The sequence below is a fragment of the Hylobates moloch genome, unplaced genomic scaffold, assembly GCF_009828535.3.
Source record: "Hylobates moloch isolate HMO894 unplaced genomic scaffold, HMol_V3 SCAFFOLD_16, whole genome shotgun sequence".
Lineage (NCBI taxonomy): Eukaryota > Metazoa > Chordata > Mammalia > Primates > Hylobatidae > Hylobates > Hylobates moloch.
Genome location: NW_026652291.1, coordinates 53,678,751 through 53,695,709, shown reverse-complemented (window position 1 = coordinate 53,695,709; position 16,959 = coordinate 53,678,751). Strand labels below are relative to the sequence as shown.

The following is a 16,959-nucleotide window of genomic DNA, read 5'->3' as shown; positions in this document are numbered from 1 at the left end:
GAAATAAAAGGAAATTGGGAAGAGAGTTAGGGGAAGGGGGAGAGAGGGGCTGTGGACTGTGACACCTGGATGAATGAAACAGCAATAGACTCACACTAACACTGACCAAAGACAAAATGAAAGAAACCTTGTCCTTAGAGTACAAGAGGAGGGAACATGCACAAAAGTAAAGGACAGCAGGGCTTCGGTAAATCTCTTTATTCATCATTGTATTGGGACTCTTTGAGTTTCTAATAATAGGAATCTAAACCAAGCTAGCTTAAGCAGAAAGAGGTACTGATTATAAAAGATACAGGATGTCTCAATCCAAGAGCAGAAATGTGGCTAGATAGGCAGTGGAAGTGAGAACTGGAAGGCCATTGAGAACTGCGAGTGCTCCGTCACCTGTCTCTGCTTCTCTCTCTGTGTCTGCCTCCTCCTTTTCCTGGGAAGAAGGGATTTTTAGCTGCCAGGTCCGTATAGCAGGCACAAGATGGCTGCCCATGGTTCCCAGGATCACAACTCATAGTTCCAGCTCTGTGAAAAAAGAGATGGCTTGATTCAATCCTTTTCAGTCTCCATGGCACATAGTCCTAGAGTGCCATCTCTGTTCTAGCAAGAATGAGCTGTCTCCAGCTTCGATCAGCTGACATTCAAATGGAACTCCATTATACAGACATAGCCCCTAGGAATTAACCTGCCCATGTAGAGGAATGGGAATGGGAATGGGAATCATTGTAAGCTGGAAAGATGCTCTTTGGCAGGAGATGCTATTAATACTATGAAAAATAATGTAAATTTAAGAGCAAAAGATACAAGATGCAAGTCCAGGAGCATGGGTAAAATGATTGCTTCTTAACTAATTGGCTGCTCCATAAATTGACCCCACAGAAAAATGTCTCATTTCTCCCATATACTCCCAACAGACCTTTCCAAGTGATTCCCTTTATCGTTCTAAAAGTGTGCTATGCAAAGTGTCACCTCTCTGGTTATTCTGGGTTTCTCACTGAGAATACCCTTCCCCCTTATTTCTTTGCCTCTCCCAATCTTATTCCTCCTTTAGGGGTTAGCTCAAGTTCCTACTTGTTCATGAACCTCTTTTTCTATTCTGACCATATTTACTAATCAATTTACTAATTAGTTTCATCTTCACCAAATAAATGTTTCCACCTAGACTACATAGTCCTTTTCAAAGACCATGTTGTCTACTTGTTTGCATCTTTCATGGTACTGGGGTACACAAGCATTTAGTAAAAGCTTTTTTTAGTAGACAGCTTTAAGTTTGTATATTAACAGTGTCATATAACAAAACATTACTATATTCCCCATGACATTCCCAGTTACATTTGTGGACTTGGAGATTCCAAGCATGAATGTAACTGGACAAATTAGACTGTGGTAATGGGGGATTCAAATTAAATATTTTTTAAAACAATGGAATTAGTCATTTTAAAGAAAGATAAATTGTTTCATATCATTGTATGATCATAAGTATCTAGCATTTATAGTGTGTGTTCTGTTTAAAACACTTTAACATATAAAAAGAACAGACTGACTTTCACAATGACAAATATGTATAAATTAGTGAGCCAAATATTGACATTTCTAATGATTAAGTCATCTTTATGATGATTATGATAATAGATTGAAATTGAACTTCATGGAACCCTGTAGTGAGAAATGGTCCAGTTAGACACCATGCTTGGAACTAGAGAGAGGACATATATTCTAGGTTTAGGACATTTTAAGTATTTTTCCAGCATTTGAGCTGAGAGTATCCCTTCCCTAAAATGCTTGTGTTCAATTTTATTAGGAAAAATGGAATACAATCCTCCTTCTAGGCCAATTCCAACCTCACCCTAAATATCTCTTTCTCCAACTCTTCATTTATATCCTTTAAAATATCCTTTGCAATAAGTTGGAAATAGCAAGTAAACTGTTTTGTTGGGTTCTGTGAGCTACTCTAGCAAATTATTCAACCTGAAGAGGTAGTCATGGGAACCTCTGATTTGTAGCCAAATTGGACAGAAGTTTTGAGTAACCTGGGGGCCTACTACTTGCTATTGGCATTTGAAATGGGGCAGGGGTAGTCTTGTGAGACTAAGCTCTTAACCTGTGGGATCTGTTTCTATCTCCACATAGATGGTATCAGAATTGAATTAAATTGTAGGACACACAGGTGGACCAGAGAATTGCTTGGTGTGGGAAAACCTACACATCTGGTATCAGAAAAAAAGTATGTAGAGTGGTGTGAGTATAGATTAGGAGGAAACAGTTGGATTGTTTTTCTATATACACTTCCCATCTCAAGGCTCCATCCAGTATAATCTTTGAAATCCTTTTAAAAAACAAATTAAAGTTAAGTCAACCTTAGATGGCTCCATTAATGCAGGCAACCCAACTAAAGCCATGATTTTATGACTGATACCCTTAATGCACAGGCAGTGTCCCGTGTGTATAGGCAATGACAGCCTGTCTGTGCTTATTTTTTTGCCTGATGGCTTGCAAGCATTTTGCAACATCAATTTTAAGATGTGTCTCAATTTCAGATGTAATGAAGATGGATTATATCTCTACCTTCTGTTTAAATTTGGGGATCTGGTTTTTATCCTTACTGACAACTGCTTCGTCTTGGCATTGTCAAGCAATCTTCCTAGAGTAATTCTCCTGTTTTTTTGGAGCCTAGAATCACAGTCCGGTAGCCTTCATTGAAGCTGTCTAGAGTACCACCTGCCCCACCCTGCCACCCCCACAACTCCTTACTTCCTGGTTCTCAGTCCCAGTCGGTTTGGTGAGGATGCTGGATAGCAGGATTTCAGCAATTGCTAATCTGGGGAGATCCTTGCTGTGATCAAAAGTGAAGTCCACTTGTGCAGTAGATCCCATCTCTCTAACCAAAAAACCTCCTCCAGCAGTTTATTCTTCCACCTTCTGTCTATCCTGCATCATCAGTTTTTGATTCTCTACATCATTTCCATTATCATACAAACATGGTGTTATTTCTCCATCTTAAAATTTGATTTTTTTCTTGATCCCTCAACTTCCCCTTCTAGCAACTGCCTCAATTGTTTACATTTTTTGCAGTATGACTTTGAAAAAAATATCTATATCCACCACCTCTAATTTCTCTTTTCCTTTTTTTTTGCAAAGTCATTTTTATTCTGGAAATAATCTCAAAGTTACAGAAGAGTTGCATGTATGGTGCAAAGAATTTTGTTTTCTCCTGAACCAGTTGAGAATAAGTTGTCAAAAGATGTCCTGTCACCTCTGAATACTGTAATGTGTATTTTCTACAAGTAAGGACATTCTTCTATATACTCATAATACAATCATCAGAATCAGGAAATTAACACTGACCCATTACTACCTTCTAATCCTGAGATCCCATTTAAGTATGCAAATCATCCAGGTAATGTCCCTTTTAGCGAGAGGACCAAGTTCAGAATCACTTGTTGCATTTAGTTGTCCTGTCTGGCACAGTTCTTTAGACTTCCATGACCTTCATGACCTTGACACTTTTGGAGATTATAGGCCATTTATTTTTTAGAATGTCACTCAGTTTGGTTTTGTCAGATAATTATAATTAAATTCAGGTAACAAAACTTTGGCATTAATATCATAGAACTAATGGAGTATTCATTTCCTTGTGTTCTATTGGTGGGACATTATCTCAAATTGTTACTGACTGGTAATGTTAAGTTTCACTACCTGACTAATGTGTTTTCCAGATTTCTCCACACAAACCTATTTGTTTTCTTTTTGAAGTTAAAAAGTATTTGGAATTTGGGGAGGAATTTCCTCTTTTATTCAGTGGTTTACAGTCTGCTACTGTCATCATGTATTTTGATGTTTCCGTTGGCACAGACTGAAAGTGGTTATTGTGTCCTTTTGGCATGCCGCCCTCATTCTTTGAGCACTTTCTCAGTTTTTGGCACAGAAAGATGTTCTAGGCTCCCCTTGTTTTCCCTGCCCTAGTCCTGGAATCATCCTTTTTTCCAAAGAGCACTGGTTCCTGGTTCCTTTGAGAATGGTATTTAGAAACCAAGATCTAGATGCCAAATGTGCTCACTGCTGAAGTGTTGCTGTTGCCAGGACCTCCCAGTGGATAGAGCTAGAAAATACAGTCATACAATCAGTCTCTCTCTCTCTCTCCCGTACCCCCCCCATTTATATTTCTTTCTATATCTGTATGTATGTGTATATGTAACCATAAGTTCTCACCGATACCACCAATTCCTACCCTACACTGCAGGGTTCATTCCAGTTTTGTACTTTCCGTATTTGTAACTCCCCTCACCTGCAGTGAGACACCTGGCTCCCCTTATCCTTGTTTTGTCACTGTCTTGTAGGGAACCAAGCTTCCACTCCATGGCCTCCTCTCCCCACATGGATGCCTTGCACATTCATTCAGGTTCCTATACTTCTTACCAGGCTGGACCTTGCATAGATGTTCTCCTTATCCTCCTTCAGCTCTGATATCCCATCATGAGTCCCTGAGCTAATGTAAAAGCCTAACTTGCTTGGTCCTACCTAATCGTTTTAAGATTGAATTGTCCAGGAAGAAGAAGGAGCAGAAGGCCCATTTATTCTTAAACCCATTCCAACGAAGCTTTCACACCCACCATTCCGCTGAAGCTTCTCTCATCAAGATCACCAATGACTCCAGACTGCTAAGTTTAATAGTTACTAGTTTTCATCTTATTTGATGTCTTGGCAGCATTTGACATGATTGATGACTCATTGTGCCTTGAAACTCTTTATTTGCCTCTTAGTAATGCCTACTTTCACAGGCTACCCCTTATAATTCTCCTGTGGTTTGTCTTAGGCTCTCCAACTTATTACATTCAAGGGTCCTAGGGTTCATTCGTTACTCAGCTCTACTTTCTTGGTGATCTTGTTAGTTCCCAAGGCTTAATGTACCATCTCTAGGACCTCGATTACCAAATTTATAGCTCTAGCCCAATTAATTATCTCAAACTCCAGCATCATACATCTCACTAATAAACATTTCAATTTCAATCTGTCTAAAACTGCATTCTTGATCTTCACCCCCAAAAGTCTCTTGTCATAGCCCTACCCAGCTCAACTGACAGCAAGTTCATTTTTCATTTGCTTGGTCCAAAAACTTAGAGTTATTCTTAATTTTCCTTTTTTATTCATACTGTGCATCTAATCTATTAGAAAATCCTGGTGATTCTACATTCAAAGGCTATTTATCCAGAATTAGACTACTTTGTACCACCTCTGCTGCTACTACTCTGTTCTGAATCCCTGTTGCCCTTCACTTTGATAAAGCAGTAGCCTCCAGGATGGTCTCTGCTTCTACCCTTGACTCCCATAGAGTACTGTTCACAACACAGCATTCTGAGTGCTTCTTTAGAATGTAAGTCAGTGAGTCACCATTTATGTTACTGTAACTTTCATTTTGTAAGTTTCTACCAAAAGATTGATTATTTTATTAATTAAGCTTAACTATTGCAACTGTTCCCCAGACCCCTCCCTACCGCCACCAACACACTCTCTCAATCCCCTTTACCCTGATCTACTTTTTTATTTTCTTATGAGCTTACTACCCTCCAACATTCTCTATATAACCACTATGTTTCATTGCCTAGTCTCACCATTCTCCCACTGAAATACTATATAAGCAATTTGATTATGCTGTGCATTGGTGTAGTTTGATTTATGTTTCTTCATTTGGGGTTTCTTGAGTCACTTGAACCTGTGGATTTGTAGTTTTCATTAAATTTGGAAATTTTTCAGCCATTATATCTTCAAATATTTTTTCTTTATCTTTCACTCCCCATATCTCTCTTCTTCTTCGTGGACTCCAATTATGTGTGTATTAAGCCATTTGAAGTTGTCTCCTATCTCAGTGTGTTTTGTTCATATTTTTTTTCAGTCTATTTTCTCTCTGCCCTTCATTTTGGATAGTTTCTATTGCTATCTTCAAGTTCACTAATCTTTCTTCTACAGTGGCTAATCTACTGCTAATTCTATTCATTGTATTTTTCACCTCATTGTATTTTTTCATCTCTACATATTTGATTTGTGCCTTTTAATATCTTCCATATGTCTTTTTATCATGTGTTGATTTATTCTACCTTCTTGATCATGTGGACAATATTAACAATTGTTATTTTAAGAATATTCGTGTCTATAAATCTACTGCTAATTCTATTCATTGTATTTTTCATCTCATTGTATTTTTTCATGTCTACATATTTGATTTGTGCCTTTTTATATCTTCCTTATGTCTTTTTATCATGTGTTGATTTATTCTACCTTCTTTATCATGTGGACAAAATTAACAATTGTTAAAATAACAATTGTTTAAAAATAACAATTGTTACTTTTGTTAAAGTATTTAACAATTGTTAAAATAACAGCTAAGTTACTTGGAAACATTTTGATCTATTCAAGACTTACTTTTCAACTTTTCAACTTTGATAGGTGGGTCCACAACATTTAACCTGGGGCTATATGGCACCACTAATGAAGTAATAACCTTGTTAGGACTCTACTCAATGTCTTGTGTGCTGGGAAGCCTTTCTACTCTGGCCCTATGTGATCTCCAGGATTGTTTTACTTGCTCCTTCCTGATATTCTTTGCATAGCCTCAAGTGGTTTTCTCCTATGCATGTGCCAATCAGTATTCAGCTAAAGACTCAAGATGAATCCTCCAGAGGCCTTAAGAGCTTTCTGTCCCCCAGTGTAATTCTTTCTTCTCTGCTATTCTCTCCTCAACTCAGGGAGATTGCTGAACTCTGTCTGGGTACTCCCTCCCTGTGCAGTGGCAGGCAGTAAGCTGGGGCAACTGTAGAATTTATCTTATCTCCCTTCTCTCAGGGATCACTCCTCTGTGCCACCTATTGTCTAACAGTTAAAAATTATTTCGTCATATATTCTGCCCAGTTTTTAATTTGAGGCAGGAGAGTTTAGTTGGCCCTTATTACTCCATCATAGCCAAAATTGGAAGTATAGAATGCTGTATAAACTCTACAGGGACATGCATCTTTGTATATTTTGTTCCCTGATTATTGCAAGTATCCAGACTACACCTGGCATGTTAGATGCTCAGTAAATATTCGTTGCATGAAATATCTGTCGAAGAAGATTATGTTTGAGAACTCCTTCAGCAATAACTATGAGTGCTGAACATGTGTCAGGCACTGATTATACAGTGGTAAATAACACAGGTGTGGTTCCTGCCTTCGGGGAGCCCCGAGCCTAAAGGGAAAGGCAAATATTAAATGGCAAATAAACAAACGATGTCCGTAATTATAAATTGTGATAGCAATTTATAATTTCTGTGAAACAGAAGAATGTGAGAAAGTAGTCTGAGAGAAAATAACCAGGAAAGTCACTGTGGATGAGGCGATCAGTGAAGGTTCTGCAAGGAGGTGGTATTTCTGCTGACTTCTGAAGGAAGATGATAAGCCAACCCACTGAGGAGATGAAGAGAACAGTGTTCTAGGATACTGAATATGTGACACTCTGAGGCAAAAAAGAACTTGGAGCTTTCAAAAAGTAAAGGAGATATTTGAGAGAGAAGAATGCTACAGCATGAAATTGGAGAAAGGGGAAGACCCAAAACATGCAATACCCACAGGCTGTTTTACAAAGTTTTGGTTTTCTACAAATTACAATGAGAAGTTATTGAAGGCTTTAAATAGGGCAATGATAGGAATCCACTTGTATTTTTAAAATATCTTTCTAGCTACAGTATAAAGAATACTACTTCTGCATAGTTATGAACACAGGAAGTCATTTAAAACTGAGATAATTAAACATTTTTGTGCTCTTGACTCATTTGTCTGTCTGCTCAAGCCTATGGTCTTCTTAGAATCATGTTTTTAAATTACAAAAGAAACTAATTATATTGACATGAGGGTCATTAGAATATTTTTATAAAACGTTTTAAATAACTTTCTTTAAAATATTTAAAATATCAATTTTTAAAAATATATGTGATATAGTTATACATAGGTACTCCTTTGTTAACTGATTATGTACGATCTAATAGATCTACAATCATAAGGTGGACGAACATAAATGCAATGTTGAGATGTCTGCAATGAATATAATGTGATTGAAAGTATCTGGTATCTATCAGTGGCCAAGTCACATGTACTGCTAGGGCTACTGCAGTGTGTTGTCTATATATATATATATTTTTTTTTTTTTTTTGAGACGGAGTCTCGCTCTTTCACCCAGGCGGGAGTGCAGTGGCACAATCTCGGCTCACTGCAGGCTCCGCCCCCCGGGGTTCATGCCATTCTCCTGCCTCAGCCTCCCACGTAGCTGGGACTACAGGCGCCCGCCACCTCGCTCGGCTAATTTTTGTATTTTTAGTAGAGACGGGGTTTCACCGTGTTAGCCAAGATGGTCGCGATCTACTGACCTCATGATCCGCCTGCCTCAGCCTCCCAAAGTGCTGGGATTACAGGCGTGAGCCACCGTGCCTGGCCTATATTTATAATGAGAGGAAATGCTAAATTTCCATTTGAGGTTAGTGAAAAATAAAGACGTAAATTTTTTGTATTATTTGAAGTTCACATACCACTCCCCGAATTCGATCCATGGAACCCTGGGGTAATCCAAATCAATTGCCTTTTATTTGCAAAGTTATTTTAGTAATCACAAAGAGAGAAGACTGCAGTATGAACTGGGGTAGCTGCAATAGATATAACAGGAAGGGCGCCAAATTTGAGATATCTTTGGAGGAAGAATCAACAGGACAGAAAGGGGAGAGATTTTCTGGAGTTATTGGGGAAATCTTCATGGAAGAAGTAGGCATAGGAATGTAAAAGAAGCTGTGTGCAAAATGTTAGCAGGGATTGTCAGAAAGCAGAAAGATCTGCTAGGCACACTATTGCTGTGACTCATTATAAGGCAAAGGACAAGGAAGACAGCCACAGGTTAGAAAGGAGGAATGTTCATGAAGATTAAGTCAGGGACATTGAGACTCGCAACTCAGTAGCTCAGGAGCTGTGGGACCTGGGGCAAACACTTAATGAAGCCTCCACTTCACATATTTAAGATGAGAATGATAATAGCTTGTGACCCATAATGTTGTTGTAAGGATTAAATAAGATACTGTATGTAAAGTGGTTAGCACCGTTCTGACACATAGCAAGGGCTGATAAATATTAGCAATTATTCTAATTACTGCTGGGATTCTGACACTGTTGGAGCATTGCCCACAGGAGATTGCAATCTTGTTGAGGAAACAAGATAAAACACATAATGTATTTTAAGAAGGAAACCATTCAGAATCAAATGTTCAAATATAAAGATATGAGCAACTCTAAGTTATTAAATTTTCCTAGTATAGTACTTCCTGTATCATAAAAAGATTGTGAATATTCATGCTACGTAGTTGTATGTGAGTGTTGCAAATGAGTAGGGATGAACGGTGCTGCTTCTCTTCGCAACAAATGAGTTTTAGATATCACTGATTTACAGTCTCTGCTGCCTAACAGCTAAGCTCCTGTTTGGTGTAACAATGACTATCGCTCAAACAAGAAGAAAGAACGAAGAAAAAAAGTGATCTCAATTCAGTCTGAAAGTCTGTCCTTTGTTTTCATGTAGGGGAGCTAAGACATAAACAGGCTGTTTCCTTTCATTTTGTCATAGAAGCATTTCATAAAGAATTTCAATTTTAACCTTTGGAACAAAGCCCACATTTGAGTAGTTTATATGCAGATGGCTGTGGCTTAATGGCAACACATTTGAGTTCAAGTTCTTTTTCTGCTGTGTGCGCTTTGCTGTATGATATTGAACAACTTATATAATCTGCTGAGCCTCAATTTTTATCTATAAAAAGAGGATAATAATTCTTACCTCAGGATTACTGTGAAGATCAAAAGAGGAAATTTAACTCAATGTCTGGAACAAAATAAGTATACAATAAAAATATTTTTATAAGTACTGTAATGTCTATTAAAAAGTGAGACTGATTTTTACATACATATCATGTATTGGGTTGACTAGTGTCCCCTAAAATTTATGCCCACCTGGAATCTTAGAATGTGACCTTACTTGGAAATAGGGTATTTGTAGATGTAATCAAATTAAGAGGAATCATACTGGATAAGGGTAACTCTAACTGGTGAGATGGGAAATTTGGACACACAGAGAGGAGAATGCCACATAAAGACACAGACACTCAGGAGAGAATTCCATGTAAAAATAGAGACAGAGATTGGAGTGATATGTCTATAAGCCAAGGGATACCAAAGATTGCCAGCAACCACCAGACACTAGGAGAGAAGCATGTAACAGATTCTCACTCAGAGCCTCCAGAAGGGACCAACCATGCTGATGCCTTGATTTCAAACTGCTAGTCTCTAACAGAATAAATTTCTGTTGTTTTAAGTTACCCAGTTTGTGATGACTTGTTCAAGACAGCCAGAGGAAACAAATACACAAACCAATACCTGTACCTCTTTGTGTCAATTAGGGTTGGCTAGATGTTGTGGTAGTAACAGAAGGTGCCCTACCCTTCATTCTTAGGGGTTTGCAACAGCACAGGCACACTTCTCACTCCTACCACATGTCAATCATAAATCAGCTGCCACTCCACACCATGTCACCTTCATCAGGGATGCTGGCAGATGGAGCAGCCTCTGTCCGGAATGTTGCCTCTATCTGTTCTGTGACAAAGGGAACAGAGTCCAAAAATTCAAGGGTTTATGGGATGAGAAGAGGAAACTGATTTCCCTACCCAACCAGTAAATCATAAAGTTGAAGTAGCCTTAAGTAACAAAGGCCGGGTGCAGTGGCTTACACCTGTAATCCCAGGACTCCGGAAGGTGAGGCGGGAGGATGGCTTCAGGTCAGGCGTTCAAGACCAGACTGGGCGACATAGCAAGAAAATTTTTGAAAAACCAGCTAGGCATGGTGGCATGCACCTGTAGTCCCAGCTACTTGGGAGGCTGAGGCAGGAGTGACAAAGGTTTAATCAACTCAGCCCTGGGACAAGAAACAAATCAAGGGTATTGCCACTGCCATTTGTTAAAACCTCTGCATCAATTAAGAGGGTTCCTCATAAATTATTTCAGTTGGACAAAGTGGTATAGAGGAAGGGACATGGCAAACTGTGCATTGGCTCCTAAAGTTTCTGCCCATAAGTGATCCACATAAATTCTGCTCACATCTCTCTGGCCAGAGCAAGCTTATGTCACTGGGCAAGTCTGATGTCATCATGTGGGCATGTATGTCCCACTTGTAGGGAGGGGTAGTGACTATCTTTAGTAATAATATAATTCACCCAAATCTTAAATTAGATTATCCTTTCAGTAGTTGCTTTGATATCCTTTCAGTAGTTACTTGAAAGGTTTTCATAGTAGTACAGTGGTGTTGCTTTCATGTGGAAATGTGTTATTTTATGTAATAAATTTGACCCCAAATGGCATTCCCCAGGTTGATCATTTACCTAGTCCCCAGATGTAGCTATAGATGACTTTTAGTTTATTTCCTGAAACTAAATCCACCCTCTCATGTAGTAAAAATTTCCTCTGGTGAAGATGGTCGAAGGAAGGTACTACAGGAAACTCCTAACAAGGAGCTACAAATATGTTGTAAGAAATGATAGCATCGCCAGAATCAGTGACAGCCTCCCAGTGAAACATCACTAAAGGGCACAATGCTTGGTTAAAGTCACAGATATAGCATTTTAATATATATGATGTATAAAAATATGTTCTATATAGTGTATGTATATACATAGATATACCTCCTGATGCATCTGCTTAAAAAGGGAAATTGACATGGCGTTAGGCACCCCTAGCACAATTCCTGAAGCAGAGAGTCACGACTACAAAATGATAATAATGGCTAGCCTGTGTGGAAAGCTTGCTATGTGCCAGACGCTAAATGATTTACATGGATTATTTCATTTAACCCTTGTTACCAGGGCTGGGACTAGGGTGGGGCAATGAGATATCGGAGCACAAAAGTGAAGGAGGGCCGGGCACAGTGGCTCATGTCTGTAATCCCAGCACTTTCGGAAGCCGAGACAGGTGGATCACTTGAGGCCAGGAGTTCAAGACCAGCCTGGCCAACATGGTGAAACCCTGTCTCTACCAAAAGCGCAAAAAATTAGGCACCGTGGCACACACCTGTAGTCCCAGCTACTAGGGTGGCTGAGGCAAGATAATTGCTTGAACCCAGGAGGCAGAGGTTGCAGTGAGCCAAGATCAAGCCACTGTACTCCAGCCTGGGCAGCAGAGCGAGACTGCATCTCAAAAAAAAAAAAAAAAAAAAAAATTTTGAAGGAGACAGCCACTACAGGGCTGTGTAAGTGCACGGTTGACACCTGCATGCCCCTGCCAGCGAGTGCCTCCTTCGGTTCTGCACCCTAAGTGCCTCACTCACCTTAACCTAGTCCCAGACTTGCTGGCAGCAATCCTGTGAGGTCAGTGTCGTCAACTTTCTTCTTTGCAGATGAGGAAGCAGAGGCTTTTAGAGGCTGAGTATCTTGCTTCATGGAGCAAGGATTTGACGCCAGGACATTGGGCTCTAAAGCCTTGGGCCTTGACTGACTGTACCAGACTCCAGTGTTGGTTGGTTTTGTCTCCTTTTCCAGGTGTCCAAGGCAGCCGCAGATTTGATGGCCTACTGTGAAGCGCATGCCAAGGAAGATCCCCTCCTGACCCCTGTTCCGGCTTCAGAAAACCCGTTTAGGGAGAAGAAGTTTTTCTGTGCCATCCTTTAAGTCTTCGAGAGGGGCCTGAAGAGCCTCCAGGCTCCTGGGACATTGATGTAGAGTTTTTAGCAAAGTGGGCACCTTTCTAGTCCACGGCATTTGAAGAGAGTGAGGAGAACCATCCTGGAAACTCCAGGCTATGCATGTTTAAAGATCTGGTCCCCTTTATGAGAATGCAAGCCGATCCACATCCTGAGTTAAGACATCTGATTCTGCCGAACTGCCTGGAGGAGGGGAATATATAAAAATAAAATTGGTGTCACTTCTTTTCTGCTATCCCCCAGTCCCCCCCGCCAGAATCCTGTTTCTGCTTCATATTTTAAAAAATAACAATTAAAACAGACAGCTGTACTGAGGTAAGATATGTGTGACCTTCTTGGAATGAATATTGGCTTTAGAATACCCTTTGATAAGCTGAACTGTCCCGTGTAGCCGCAATTCGGTTTAATGGCATTGATGTATAGTCACCGTGCCTTTCTTTTTCTTTTTTCCTTCTCCTCTACCCCTCCTTCCACCCCTCCCCATTAGAGTAGTGTGGAGATAAGGCTGGACTGGTCTATCAGATTGAACTCCAAGAATGATCACACAAAATGTTTAGGGAGATGTACCCCATGGTGTATCCTCATGGTAACAACGACAAAAAATGCCAGTTGTCTGTGTTCTCTTTTCACTATTCCTAACGTGTACATGATAGCTTTGATTCTGCAAGTAAAAGTAAATCCTGTGTCGTGACTGGTGCTTTCATATATTTGTGACAATTTTTGAGTAATATTGCATGAAAATCTCCCTATGTTACATCCATTCAGAAGTTTTGTTGTTTTACTCTAAAGCTGGGAAAGGAAATGAGAGGGAAAAGACCCTGGGGAGGAAAGAAAATCTCAGTATTTTGAAAATTGAGATTACTTCAGAGCCTTAGCCACACCTAAAATACCTCCTAGTTAATAGTGGTATAAATGCCTCTTCAATACATTTTCCAGAATCCAAAGCATTTTGGTTTATCCAGGACCCAGGGCAGCACAGCTGTCACCAAGCAGGAGAGTTAAGGATTCACCATGAGCTGGGAAGTGCTTTTGCCATGAGTATGACCAAGTTCCCTCTTTCCCTGAATCATGGACATTCTAGATTAAAAGAATATTTTTTGTGCTCTTAACAAGAAAACCATGGCCCTCCTTTGTTCAAGTATCAGAAGAAATAAACCCACAGCTCCAGAGAAGGTGACCATTCTCAGAACTCCAGCTATTAACTCTCCAGGGAGAAGGACCTCAAATCGCCACTCTTTGGGCGGCAGGTGCGGTCCCCACAGCCGGCTCTACCAGGAAGAGTTCTGACTCTTTTGTCCACTGAGGTGGTCTTGGTTTTTCACTTAACAAATTTTTTAATGGAATCTTTGTTTTTGTTCTCCATCTTGTTTGTTAGAGTCTCTCAGCCTTTATTTACAAATTCCTTGCAACTAGAGTGCTCCTTCCCCAAGATATGGTAGTGAGAGTAATTTTTCACTGTAGCCGTAGTCTCCATCAGTAACAGCAGGCCCTGAAGCCTTGATCACCTTTTTCTGTGTCATTTTCAGTCAAAGAGGGCCTCTCTTACATCTTGTTTGTTTTCAAATCCCCAAATACCATCTCCATCTCCCAATTAATTTTATTCTCCTCTCTTTCCTCTCTATTTGCTTTCTCCTGTTTTTTTTTTTTTTAAAAAAAAAAAGCATGAAAAAGGAAGAGAAAAAGTTTGATATGCCAAGGACAGATTTTGAAACAAACTTGGTAAATGTTTTCCTTAGCTCCTTCATGGGCACGCTGGTGAAAGAATACATCCAATTAAACCTCATGCTGGGGTGGGGGAGAAGAGGATACTGAAACATTTGTGAAATGTATGAATGCACTTCTGTAACCAGATGCTTCTGTTCTTCTGTTCAAATTGTGGGTTTTTGTTACAGTCAGGACGCCCATGAAGATTTAGGGGTGAAGAAAACAGCAGAGTATTTATTAAACTACAGCATTGTACAATTAGCTTAGTAACACTGTGGAATAAGCTAAAACATATCACAGTTTTTAAATGGGCCAAAACACAAATTGAGTATGTGGTCACATGAAAACAAGCATGAATGAATAAAGCACTCGTTGGTGGTGACTGAGGCATCATTAGAAGGCCCAGACGATTTCCACTATTCACAGCATTTCCTTTTCTCAGAAGGACTCTTTATATTTCCATGTAAATCTAGATCTTTGGAGCAATTAAGATGGAATTACAATTTCTAGGGAGCATTTTAAGGAAAATGTTTTGGCTTTTTCATAATTTTATGTCTTACAGTATGGAATTATAATACGAAAATCTTTATATGAGTTTTGGCTTATTGGTATTTGTATTTATTCAGGGGAAAAAGCCTTTCGATTACTTATGCCTCTAAAGAACTTAATTTCTTGAGAAATTCAACAGTCATTTTCACCAGCATAATTTTATCTTAAGGAATAACTAATAGGAAAAGTCAGTTTAATTATTTAAGGCCCTAGTTTCTACATATAATATATTCGATAGTAATGAAAATCTGCCATGGAATTAACTAATAAGTAGTAACAATAAACTTCATATTTAGAATGCGAAGTCTAAAGTCTATAAAGAACAATTTTACATGATCCTCAATATCAACTCCAGTTTAAAAAGTGTTATTTTTAAAACATTTGAAACCAAGTACTGTTTAATTTCAATCAGAAGATGCAAATAAATACTTTGATCTATGTCTGATTTTGCTAATAATATTTGAAGGAGATTGCCTACCAAGGACAAATTAAACAATAAATTTAAAAATCAAACGATTTCTCCATACACTCATAGTCACATATGGAATTTTGAGAAAATAAAGCATGCTGTCTTTAGGAATTTTTATACTTCTTTGTCTTTCTTCCTAAATATTTGCTTCTAGCTGCACTTGGCAATGATGAATTGTTATGTATGCATTAATGTTTTGCAGCCCAAAAGTTGTTCACATTTTTCCTATATAAGATCTGTGGAGCGTGTGTTTCAAAGAGAGAACTACAGAAATGTTAAAGCAGGAAAACCTGAATGTGATGTGCACACTTTCATCCCACATGAACAATGTATGTGTTTTAATAAATGGAATTTTCAGATTCATTTCATATGCGGTCAATATCATTGTGAAGGCCACTGATTCTGTGGTCATTTTGAGAAGGATCTGATGGTATGAATGGATGAGGAAATAGGAATCCATTGATTTTCCTTAGGATTTTGTTAACAGAGATGTCCTAAAGAAGAAAAAACTCACTTGACACTCTAAAAGCATTTCTTACTAGGTCTGTACATCTTGGGTACAGCCTTTGGGGACAGAGAAATGTGGGGGCTGTGAGGAGAGCCCAGGGCTCTGATAGGGTGGACTATGCCGACAGAGGAGCTGTATTTACATTTTCACTTGCTGCAGGTATGCCACAGTGGGCTTTTTCCCTTATGAAAAATAAAAACAACAACAGAAGTGCTGTTCTCTGTAGCTATCTGTGATTTAAAAGGAGTACAGGAGAAGCTAAGTCCTTAGAACTCTAGACGCAGCTGCTCCTCGGAGATCTTCTTAGTCAAGAAAGACTTCTGAATGTCCCTCAGATTATGCCAGTAACAGACCCTGTTAGTAAAGAAGGAAACACTGGATCTCCGGATCTCCTGGGACTTGTGCCAGCGACAGCAGCATCTTTAAACCACGGATGAAGGGGGCCGCTTGGAGTTTGCACACTAGTGCTCCACTGACATCAGTGTTTCTCAGACTGTGGTCCATGGACCACTTGCTTCAGGAGTATTAATACCTGGAATGCCTCTTTACAAAGCAGATCCTGAGCTACCCACGAACTCAGAATCCCTGGCAGTGACTCAAGAACATGCATTCTGTTACATGCTATAGTCTGAGGACCACTACAGTATTTATGACAGCTAGCTTTTCATACTGCCAAAGGAAAGGCATGAACAACTCATAAATATTCTCGCTCTTCTTCCCACAGCCCCCAGAAGTGGCTGCCTAGGCATGAACATGTAACTGAAGGGTGAGAATCTAGTCAGCAACTACACATGCCACACTGAGGAAGACGCTGCTGGGCTGTGACTCTGCTCCTGTTTTGTTGTGCCCCTGTGGGAGGACTGCCTCCAGTTCTCATTCTTTAATAAGCTGGTCACATTGTAGACGGCACTTAGAATGACAGAGGGAATTGGAGCTGGGTCAGCTCCAATCCACAAATTGCAAATAATTTGCCAAGGGAAATCCCTTTCCCTTCGGT

The 16,959-nt window shown here is 39.5% G+C and overlaps 1 protein-coding gene across 11 annotated transcripts in view; it reads left to right on the top strand.

Annotated features, from left to right (window-relative positions):
* GNG2 (G protein subunit gamma 2) overlaps positions 1-15,817 on the top strand; it is a 156,796-nt gene extending 140,979 nt beyond the window's left edge. For all 11 annotated transcript variants that reach the window (XM_058429318.1, XM_058429317.1, XM_058429313.1 and 8 more), the window contains one exon: positions 12,572-15,817. In XM_058429318.1, coding sequence (XP_058285301.1) covers positions 12,572-12,700 — 129 coding nt within the window. In that variant the 3' untranslated portion in view covers positions 12,701-15,817. The remainder of the gene's footprint in view (positions 1-12,571) is intronic.
* Positions 15,818-16,959: the final 1,142 nt, after the last annotated feature.